A 12,005-nucleotide genomic window follows, 5' to 3' on the forward strand; every position below is an offset into this window, starting at 1 on the left:
GATATTGATCCAAGTTTGTTATAAATATCACATCTCAAGCATACTTTAAGTAAAATGTGTCATTTAAAGGTTAAAAATTTGTGATTGTACAAAATGAAGATGCTTTATATTACAAAATTAACGTTTCACTGGTTTGTTTGTTTACATAAAAAGACCCGAGTCTTTGTTTACATAACACAGAATCAAAGCTGAAATAGTGCTCTTATCCTTGCATTCAGGTGGTCCAAATTTTGGTTGTAAACTTTAAATTAGTTATATTTTTGAAATTTAACATCAAAAATGAAAAATATTTCTTGCGAAAAACGTGCACCAGTCCCTTTAAGTACCGATGGAGGAATAGAATATGCAATTCCCGAGTTGCCCAACAGTTATTTACCTATTTTAACACTTGCGCAAGGTGAGACGCAAAACAATATTTCGTACACACACGTCGAGTACAGCTGCTTATCGCGGCTTTCATCGAGATAGGTGGGTCAGTACCTGATTAATTGTATCTTGTTTAACGTCCCGCTTTAAGAATTATCCCCCCTATGGAGACGTCACCATTGCCGGTGAAGGGCTGCAAAATTATGGCCCATGCTTGGTGCTTACGGCCTTTGAGCAGCGAGGGGTCTTTATCGTGCCATGCCGCCTCGGTTTTTGCGGTCTCATCCTAAGTACCGCCCCATTTAGTCGCCTCTTACGACAATCAAGCCGTACTGAGAACCTATTCTAACCCGGATCCCCACGGGTAAGCATTACCGGGTGCTGCAAGTACAATTTAAAATAATTGTAAGGAATTGTGTCGGTATATATGATCGCCGATACCTGTTGACCTGCAATGTTTGTTTCACTATACATTCACGGAAGGCTTGTCATTGTAGGTGGTCTTTTGGTTTTATCGGCTGTCAGTTCTATGCTTTCTTCGTATTTACCGGTGCCGTATGCAACATCACAACTTACTGTTTTCTCGGAGTATACCGTTATGTTATGTTCAACAGTCCGACATGTAAGTACCCTCATGTTCAATCTTTTGTACTTCCTAGAACAGTTTTATGGTTCTGATGAATAAGATTCCGCAACGACTCAGTTTTCGTGATTTTGTTTGTACAAGTGAACTCTATCACCATAATTTCAAACCCCAACAAATCTATACAATGTATATAATGTTTCAGAAACAAATCTCAACAAAACTGTAAAATCCCCCCCCCCCCCCCCCCCCCCCCGAATTCAAATAATTTTACAATATCTTTAGGTTATTCATCTGATTTATCATTATTATTCTTTCAGTCGAGCACATTCGTGGTAAGAAAATTGGAATTTTCATATGCCTCACATGGTCTTACGCCTTTCTTTGGGGCTTTTGTCCATTGGTTGGTTGGGGAAGGTATGGCTTGGAACCGTTCGGAACCTCCTGTTCCATCGATTGGACAGATAAATCAGAGAACAACCGCTCCTATATTATGTCCGTATTTCTCTTTATTCTGGCTATACCTTTTGCCATGATTATCATCTTTTACGCCAAAATTTTCTTCAAGATCAGAAAAACCGTCTCCGCTGCCGTAGATTGTGATCCTGGTGTCCCCATCAGAGACCCACGTCATGGTGTAAAATCCGAAAGCAGAGCCATACAGGACACCATTTTGGAGGTAAATATAGGAGGTTAATGAGAAAAAGTTGTAACTTGTTTGCCCAATTCTCTATTTTGTAATCCTAGTTATACTCACCTTTTCATACATAGCTCTCTTTGATTGATTCCTGTTGCACTGAATAGTTCTGTAATAAGAATCTTCAACATAGTAATCAATACTAGTATTAAGAGAATTGTATTCACGTATTGTCTGATAATATTAACTCCTAATGCAATGCGATTCAGTTCAAATATTATTATTTTTCTCTCTCTTTTCCAGAATATAACGAGATCAGTGGTCGTATTTCTCATCGCATGGACACCCTACGCCTGTCTGGCAGTTTTGTTGACATTTAGGCTTAATGTTTCTGTTTATTTCCTACTCGTGGCAGCGCTGCTTGCAAAGACACAGTGCGCAGTCAATATTTTCGTGTATGCTTTGGGATTTTCAGATTTTCGTAAAGAACTAAAACGCTGTTTTCGTACTAGGATACAATAATCGCGCTTTCTCAGAGAAATTATACCAATTCTATTAAGTATGAGCTAATAGTTCTTAATTATATCACTCCCTACACAATAAACGGATCACCGATACCTTTACCTTCACAACTAATGGGAAAGGGAGTGATAATGGGCCTCATTTTCCCATGCTTCTTGATACTTTCGAGATAAATTCTCAAATACAATTGAATCGATCTACGTTTATTTTATTAGTCATCAATCATACGGTAGTTTTAATTTTTTGTTTAATGTTGTGATTTGATCCTACTTTCGGAAGGTCGGTGGTCTCTTCCCAGATATATTGTATCTGGGTTATCTCTTCCATCAACAAAAACTGGGCGCCACCAGATAACTGAAAAATTGTTGAGTGTGGCGGAAAACATCAAAACAACAGTCTTACGGAGACCAACTTCTCTGGTCTGCGCGGGTTCGAATCCCGCTCGCGGCAGTAAGTGAGAAAGTTTCCCAGTTTACTTTCGGAAGGTCGGTGGTCTGTTCCAAGGTACATTGTATCTTGGTTCTCTCTTCCATCAACAAAAACTGGGTGCCACCAGATAACTGAAAAATTGTTGAGTGTGGCGGAAGACACCATCATCCTTTGTAAGGCCTTCCTTTTTTCATTATTTTACGTTTCTTTGAAAAATTTTCATTTATGTTGAAGCTGCGCTTAAAATACAATAAATTATATGCTGATTAGTGCATTGCTATCCGGGCCATCGAGATATCTTGATCGTGTCAATTGCTGCAGCAGCTATGTATGACCATGTATACAGAAGTGTGTGTGAATATATTCTGTTGAAAGTCATAAATTGATGTCGAATGGATAGTTAATCTCCCGACATCGATGACATCCCATTAGTATTTAAGATTCACCCGTACATGTTTGAACTCGCTGCTGTGTCACATCTAAGAGAAATTCCGTCAGCAAACATAATATTACAATTCGACATTGACGGACTTAGACTGAGATCCCGGTCACAGAAAGGATGCCGGATTGGGACTGTTTTGGTAAAATTATCATAGAGTGACGTTTTGTTCGCAAACGTTTTGTGTTCCCTTGTAGATCATAATATATTTTTAAAACATTAGAGGTCTGTACATGCAGAGTGTGATATGCATTAGCCAATCTAATTAAAATCTATTCTTTTCTAACTGTTACACTGGAGATGGTAGAGCTGAGATCTGCTTTTAATTAGACTACTACAGTGTGTGTTTAAGAGGGAGAGAGAGCGAGGGAGAGCTTGTCATTTAATGCATGGGGCCAAACGTCATAACCTATACAATATAATTGTCCCACTCCCTACTAATATATTGTACGGTGTAACCGTTGAGACGAGTGAAGCCCAATAACATCTTGCAACACGACTTCTCTAGACATTTTATCCGCCTCTTCATTTAACGCGGGAAATATAACGCGGTGGATGTAAACAGTTACATTGTGATGTCATACTAGCTGCAATTATTTTCTTTTTTCAAACCAAGCAAAAACAAAACGTTTGAAGCGATGAGAAAGCTTGTCTGGAATTTAAAAACGTTTATGGTACTTTCTAAACAATCTAATTATTTTAATTACGGGTTTGTCATATTTTACCGGAAGCATTATGGGTAATACTCATCTTTTTTCAGCTGATGAATATTTCAACAAGACACTCGAATGTCTCCGTAAATCTCCGACAAGCTCTTCTGATATTTACGGAAAAAGCAGAGCGTCTGGTTGCACGAGACTAGTTGATGAAGAGCAAATCACGTGACTCATATGTGTAATCATTGGAGCGAGCTCGTCGCGCCGCGAGCTTCGCTCGCTATGAAAAAAAGGGGTTGTTGTTGTTACCCATTATATAGTTGCAATTCTTTCACTTCGTTGGCACGCAGCACCATTTTAAATAAAGCCGCTGTATTTCAAAATTCTTGACAATTATTAACTACGATTTTTTTCGACTTTTTATTTTAACCGGGGGGGGGGAGGGTGTCATTTCGCACATGGTGTCAATATTCAAAACTTCAAGCCCGGGGGAAGGGGCAGTAAACCAACATATCGTTGCATATGAAATCAAAAGTGCATATAAATAAAAAGGGTATGTTACACAGAAAATTTTGTGGTTGTCAGACCCGCGGCGACTTTGATTGCCTCAATACCCGGTAGGCTATAAGAGTTCTCGAAGTCAGTCTCTGATTATGTCCAATTCGAAGGACAATGAGCCTATTAATGTAAACAGAAATGTCGAAATCATAAATTAAATGCGTTAGAATGCAATATGTAGGTTTGTCATTAAAGGTGGTTTTCCGTTGGTTTGAAGTATTCTAAGTTTTGTTCTAAGTTCACAAAATTTCTCCGACTTGCCTCGTTGGTAAAAGTAAAGAAACTCATCTTTTTTGTGCTGATTATTACAGCTATATGGGACTTGTAACTGTTGAATCTCACCAATTTGTATCGATAGCCTGCTGTACATGTGCTGTTCACAACTTGTGTAAATGTTTTCATTCATTCATTTTATTCGCTCAAACCACAATGGAAATGGTACATGAGGTACAATACAGAAATTTCATGTATCAATACAAGTAACGTCAGAGGAATGTATATAGGTATGCAAATAAACAAAGTGAAATATATACATATGTACAAAAAATTGAAGTTGTGTGTTAAGGAGAACAGACTAATTCATATATCTTTAAAATAAACATGCACAGGGTTTTAACATTATTCGTTGACTTGATTTCATAAAATGTCTACATTTGGTCTCGTACAATATTGTGTAGATATTCTTTTCTTATACCGCATAAAGCAAAGCACTCTAGTACAAAATGATACTATTCATCTACAATTTCTGTTTCATTACGTAAAACACATAATCTGTCGTTATATCGTATACTAAACCATCGGCCAGTCTCTACTGGGAGGCGATGGTTCGTGGTACGAAATTTCAAAAAGATGCTACCGAGTTTCTTAGGTAGATGTTCTAGATAAGTTTCCAGACCAAAACTTGTTTTAAAAATTATGTACATTGTACCCTTGGGAGAGCTAAAAACATCACTTGACCAAGTCTGGACAAATTGATCCTGAAGACTTTGTTTACAGCGCTTCACCACGATTGACATCTGGCTTTTTGCAATTTCGATACAAAATAATCACTAAAGCACGCTTTATATTGAAAAAAATAATACCAGCACTATGTAAAACACCATATTTTTATAGAAATTTATCAGCAATAAAAATAGTGGTAAAAATCCTTTAAAATGCCTGGTGAAGATACTTAGTTAAGCGTCTTGGGGTTTGCCCGGGTCATGACCGAAAATCGAATCGGGCACCTACCGGTTGTGTGCTGCTCGTAGCTAATCGACAAAACACTTCTTTTCATCTCTGTTCTCTAATTTTTGTAGAAAATAATGAACTAGTATATTTTATGTCACTTTAGTATACTCTTGATGTCTTCGTGTCCGGCGTCGTCCGTTAATATCCCAACAACTTTTTTCTAGGTTAAACGTTGTTATATGGAAATACCAGAAGCTCATACTTGTTACCCAAGTATCTATAATTAGATGATTTGCAATGAGTAATGACAAAATGTCCATATCAATAAAATGATAGATTTTGTTTCTTTGTTGTTTTATGTTCCATTCTGGATTTCTCATATCTACGTCATTGGCTGTTTGCAAACATTCTCTCACCAGAGGACCCGTTACGACAGCTTCATTTCCACCTCTGTCAACGCTTGAAATCATGTGAATATAATCACATGATATGAATAGACATGCCCGTTTCCTTTCCCTTTGGAAGTTCTAGCAACAGGTGATTCATCAGACTCTTTTCATAGCCCACTGGCACTTTCTTAATCTCCACCACGTGAATGCCCTCCACGGCGTGAATGCCCTACATTCATACGCATATTACAAAGTAGTTCCAAATTAAGGATAAGAAAATAGCGATTTTAAACAATTTTAACTACAGTAAGCATCAATTTCACTGCACCAAAAGCATTTTATGATATGGCTAAATATTTAGTCCAAAAGATAAATGTTGGATATTAGAAACTTTTTAAAGATTTCTGTAAATTGACCGTTGACAGAGGTATAGTGCCAGTAAAGCACGGAACTCTGGAGGAGAAAATCGTTGGCGATGTGCTAAATATCCATAGTCAAAATCAGTGTGCTAAGAATGGTCTAACAATCGGTATGAAACACGTCAGACAGCATTTGACCCAATGCTAGGTTGTATTGACGAACTAGATCGTTATAACGACCATAGAATGTGTGAAATGATTACTTTAATCGGGACTGTTGAAACCCCTGCACCATCAACTTGTTTGTAAGTAGCTTGCCTCGATTTAAAAGCTGACCATACGCAGAACAAGGTCTTGCATATCGAATCAGTTGAAAGATATAAACACGATAAGCATGCGATAATGGAATAGTGCTACATAAATATGGGAAGTTGACGATAGAGAAGCTGAAATCATCCCGCTTGTCATACAGTTGAGTTGTCAGTTTGCCGTTAATGTCTACTTTCAATAAATTAAAATATCTAAGTATGAAGCAGAAGTGGACGACAATGTGGTGTCTTTTATTACGAGCTGACAGGGATATATCGAATCGACATATGAATGAAAGTTATTATCGTTAATAGACAAAACGTCGTCGATATATCTAAATGTCGATCCTGTGGGGATCCGAGTTAAAATAGGTCCTCAGTACCCATTGCTTGACGTAGAAGGTGACTAAATGGGGTGGTCCTTCGGATGAGACCGCAAAAACCGAGGTCCCGTGACACAGCAGGTGCGACACGATAGAGACCCCTCCCTCTCAAAGGAAATAAGCGCAGAGCATAGACCTTCACCGGCAGTGGTCACGTCTCCATATGAGTGAAATGTTCTCAGAGGGACGTTAAACAATATTCAATCAATCAATCTAAGTGTCGAATTGCAGGCCACAGCAAGAAAATGTTTTCTTCTCACGTAGAAGTTTTTGAATACATTGTGCTTCATATGAATATAAAAACAGGTCAGCTAACAAAGGATCACAATTCGAGCCCATGGGAATTCCAACATACTGTTGGAAGACTTGATCACCAAAGACCACGAAGATATTGTCAATGAGGAACTCTAGCATAAATACTTTTTATTTCAACTTCAAAGAACTTGTGCCTGGAATCAGAGTTGTGTTTTAATTAACAAAGTAATTTTTTGGATGACTGATTACTAGATATAAATATTTCCGTTTTCCATTTTTATGCCCCCGAGATCGAAGATCGGGGGGCATATTGTATTTGTCCTGTCTGTCATTCTGTAATACTGTCATTCTGTCTGAAACTTTAACCTTGCTAATAACTTTTGAACAGTAAGTGATAGAGCTTTGATATTTCACATGAGTATTTCTTGTGACAACACCTTTCCGTGGGTACCAACATTTTTTACCCCGTGACCTTGGAGTTTGACCTACTTTTTGAAAACTCTAACCTTGCTAATAACTTTTGAACAGTAAGTGATAGCGCTTTGATATTTCACATGAGTATTCCTTGTGACAAGATCTTTCCGTTACATTTAGACCTTGACATTTGACCTACTTATAATTTTTTTTACATTGGTCATAACTTCTAAATGGTAAATATTAGAGCTTTAATATTGCACATGAGCATTTCTTTTGACATGATCTTTCTACTGGTACCAAGATATTTGCCCTTGTGACCTTGGAATTGGCCATTATCGGTGGGCATTTGTGTTTCACAAACACATCTTGTTGTTGAAGAAGCGACTGTCTATGATGTCAAAAAGTCTAGTCTTTAATGCAAGGTGAAGATAATGAACAGTGATCAATCTCATAACTCCTATAAGCAATACAGAATAGATAGTTGGGCAAACACGGACCCCTGGACACACCAGAGGTGGGATCAGGTGCCTAGGAGGAGTAAGAATCCCCTGTTGACCGGTCACGCCCGCCGTGAGCCTTATATCCTGATCAGGTAAACGGAGATATCGTGAGGAATGGTAGTGTAAAGTGTCGAAAGAAAAACTGCAAATATATCAATAAAAAGGGAATGAATAGTGGCTGTATAAATTCATTGTTGAGATCACGGAAATCATTGTATAATTGACAATACCAGGATAGGAGTTATTGCCCTTCACAAAACTTTATATCAGGATTGATTATCTATGGACAATATTAACTTTTTCCACTGTCAATAGTGTATCAAAGTTTTTTGTTTTTTCCATTGAATAAAATTCCTTTGAGATATATATTTTTATCATTCGCAAAGTTTAAATAATTAAGATTTTTGTATAAACTTATTGACATCACATAAAGATGGTCTACCTCAAAGCAAATATGATTCAAAATTTTCTTCACCAGCCTTTTCATAAAAGATATTGCTTATACTCATCATTTGTCATCTGCTCTTAGCATTGATTTTGCATAGGCACTTGTGATAGTCTTCTTAGGGACAGGTAAAATGTATGATGTCAAAGCAAAATATTGAACCATTGAAATTTCACAAAAAAGTTCCAGACTTTCAGTGTTCTGTTACAATACTCAACAAGTTGATTTCTATTCCTCTGAAGGGAACTGACTGTGTCTGGAATCTCAAGTTGGTAAATTTCTTATGATCATCAAATTCTTCCGGTATGTGAACATCAGAGAGATCAGTGTTATCACGTGAACCTTGCACAGTAAAACACTGTTCCACACCTAAAGTGTCCTCTCTTTCAATCTCATTTTCAGTTTCTGTCAGAAAAAATGTTTAATCTTTGTTGGCCCGAAGTCTAGGGTCAATATCAACTTGCCTTTAATAAATAGATATTGATACGTGAAATATCAAATCCCTGTCTCCCATTCCCGTGGGGATCCGGGATTAGATTGGTCCTCGGTACTCACTGGGGGCCGTCGGGGAAACTCAAAACACACACAACCAAACATATTTCAAGTAGTTAACCGTCGTAAAATGGCCGAAATATTGCCAAAACGGTCCTTTTGATGAGACCGTGAAGACAACAGGTGTGGCACGATATAGATTCCTCCATCCTCAAAGGTCATAAGTGCCGAGCATAGTCCTAAATTTTGCAGCCTTTCACCAGCAATGATGACGTCTCCATATGAGTGAAAGATTCACAAGAGGGACGTTAAACAGTATTCAATCAACCTACTCAAAAGTTGTAGCCAAGGTTAAAGTTTCTGAAAAGTAGGTCATAGTCCAAGACCGAAGTCACTAGGTAAATGATACACAAAAAAGTATATATTAAGATTGATTGATGTTTTCCGCCACACTGAACAATTTTTCAGTTATATGGTGGCGCCCAGTTTTTTATTGGTGGAAGAGAGAATCCAGATACAATGTACCTGGGAAGAGACCACCGACCTTCCGAAAGTAAACTATATATTAAGAAATATCGCGTATTTCATTAATATTCCTCAACATTTGACAATTCTAAATCAAAAAATTTCCTATGTGAAACCACGCGTCCAGCGTCTTGATATGCGTCATGTGTTTATTTTAATTTTTCATCGTACCAGATCCCAGATGGAACAGACAATGCCCGTGGTACAACATCTTCGCTAGCCAAGGGTTTACGATCCGCTCCGCTTCTCTACAAACCCTTGGCAGATTTAGTGCGATTTTCGTAGCCTCAATTTTCAGCACATGATTGGACGCTGGGAAAGTCCACTACTCAATGAAAGAACGTGTTACGTTACATGTAGATCACGCGCTAAACAAAGGGATTTAAATATCCACAGCTGTCACTCGGCCGTGTATCAAATACATATCCAAATCAAGATTTTACTAAAAGATGGAATATTTGATGTTTTTGCTGTCACAGAGAGCAAACTTGATTGTCATATTTCCGATTCTGAAATTAAAATCAAAGGATACACTGTTATAAGGAGGGATCGTAATCAGCATGGAGGAGGTGTACTCATGTTTATTAAAGAAAAATGGACTGTAATGAACATATGCAAAGATGAAAATTTAGAATTTTTGACAGTAGATATCAAACTTCTTAATTCACCAAAAATCAATGTAGGAGTTGTTTACAGACCGCCCGATTCCAACTCACAATGGATAGAGAATTTCGAGGAGCAGATGGAGGATTTGTCAACTTCCTGTACCGAACAAGTTATTATGGGCGACTTCAATATAGACCAATTAAAGTCTTCAAGTTTTAAATCTGCGATGGAAACATGCGGTCTTACTCAAATGATAAACGAAACTACCCGTGTGACGTGCGATAGCAGTACGTTGATAGATCATATATATGTTAACCATCCCGTATTCTATAGCTCCAGGGGAGTAATGCCAATCGGGCTGAGCGATCATCACCTTATATATTCGATACGAAAGAAATGTAAAGCTGTTTCACCACTTGACCATATTCATGTAAAGTATAGAGATCAAAAGAAACTAATTGAAAGAGATTTTATTAATGATCTTAATGCTGTTGATTGGAACTCGCTGAAATCATTACCCGACATCGATAGCATGTGGTCGTCTTTCCATTCTATGTTCATGACAGTTGTCGACAAGCATATGCCCATAAAAGAACGACGTATCCGCAGTGACTCTGAGAAGTGGATAAACGATGATATTCTTTCAGAAATGCGACAGAGGGATATATTACACCGCCGAGCAATAAAGTCACGTGACGAATCCGACTGGAAATTATATAAGACCGCAAGAAACAGGGTTGTGAACAAAATTAACGATGCTAAACGCGAATTTGTGGAAAGTGCAATAAATCAAGCCAATACAAAACCAAAAGACATGTGGAAAAAATTAAAACAATTCTTACCAACGAAATCGGCAACCGCTACGCCAACATATTTAGAAATGGACGGACATCCTGTTACAGATACAAAAGAGATGGCCAATACTTTTAACGACTTCTTTTGCGGCATTGGACACAAATATGCAGAGAAATTTGACAGTTCATTGCCTGAAATTGAACAATTAATGCCTAGGGGGTCTTTTAGCATTCCAAATATTTCTATTAATTTTGTCAGAAATGAAATAAATGCTATGTCAAATTCGAAGGCTACGGGGTTAGATGCTATTTCTGTAAAACTGTTGAAAATTAGCTCGGGTGTGATTGGTGAAATTTTAACATATCTGTTAAACATGTCTATAAAAAGTGGTGTGGTTGCATGAGAATGGAAAAAAGCTAGAGTTACCCCTCTTTTTAAATCTGGTGACAATTTTATGGTGAACAATTATCGACCCGTGTCAGTTTTAGCAATCGTGAGCAAAATTATAGAAAGGCATGTTTTTAACTCATTTTACGAGTATTTGGATAAAAACAATCTTTTAACGGAACATCAATCCGGTTTTAGACCACAGCATTCTTGCGAAACAGCACTTCATAACATTATTGATAAATGGTTAAGTAATATAGATAGTGGCAAATTAACAGGTGTTCTTTTTATTGATCTTAGTAAAGCCTATGACACTGTAAACCACCAGGTATTGTTACACAACCTTTCATCATTTGGTATTTGTCAAAATTCTTTTAAATGGTTTCAGTCTTATCTTAGCGGAAGATCACAATGTGTTAGATGGAAAGGTGTTTTGTCAGATGAAAAAGATGTTACAATAGGAGTGCCTCAGGGGTCCATATTGGGTCCATTGTTCTTCATTTTATTTGTTAACGATTATCCTAAATGCCTAAAGCACTCAAATGTCTCTATATATGCAGATGATACATCTCAGGATGTTTCACATCAATCTATTGATGTTAATGAGCAAAGGTTACATGATGCTCTTTTAAACTCTATGAAATGGATGGAAAGTAATAAACTTACGATGAATTTAGCGAAAACACAATGTATGTTGATTGGCACTGCACAAAAACTCTCAAAGTGTAGAAAAATGTGTATCAAAGTAGGAGATATTGTTTTAGATACTGTTAAAACGGCCAAA

At 37.5% G+C, this 12,005-nt stretch overlaps 1 protein-coding gene across 1 annotated transcript; it reads left to right on the top strand.

Moving 5' to 3' along the window:
• The first annotated feature begins 866 nt into the window (after positions 1–866).
• On the top strand, positions 867–2,378 carry LOC130055238 (opsin-VA-like). Its single transcript, XM_056167153.1, has 3 exons — positions 867–988; positions 1,270–1,628; positions 1,890–2,378. The coding sequence occupies exons 1-3, from the start codon at positions 970–972 to the stop codon at positions 2,106–2,108; spliced, it is 597 nt and encodes a 198-aa protein (XP_056023128.1). The 5' UTR covers positions 867–969; the 3' UTR covers positions 2,109–2,378.
• The last annotated feature ends 9,627 nt before the right edge of the window (positions 2,379–12,005 follow it).

The sequence above is a fragment of the Ostrea edulis genome, chromosome 5 (genome assembly GCF_947568905.1).
Source record: "Ostrea edulis chromosome 5, xbOstEdul1.1, whole genome shotgun sequence".
Lineage (NCBI taxonomy): Eukaryota > Metazoa > Mollusca > Bivalvia > Ostreida > Ostreidae > Ostrea > Ostrea edulis.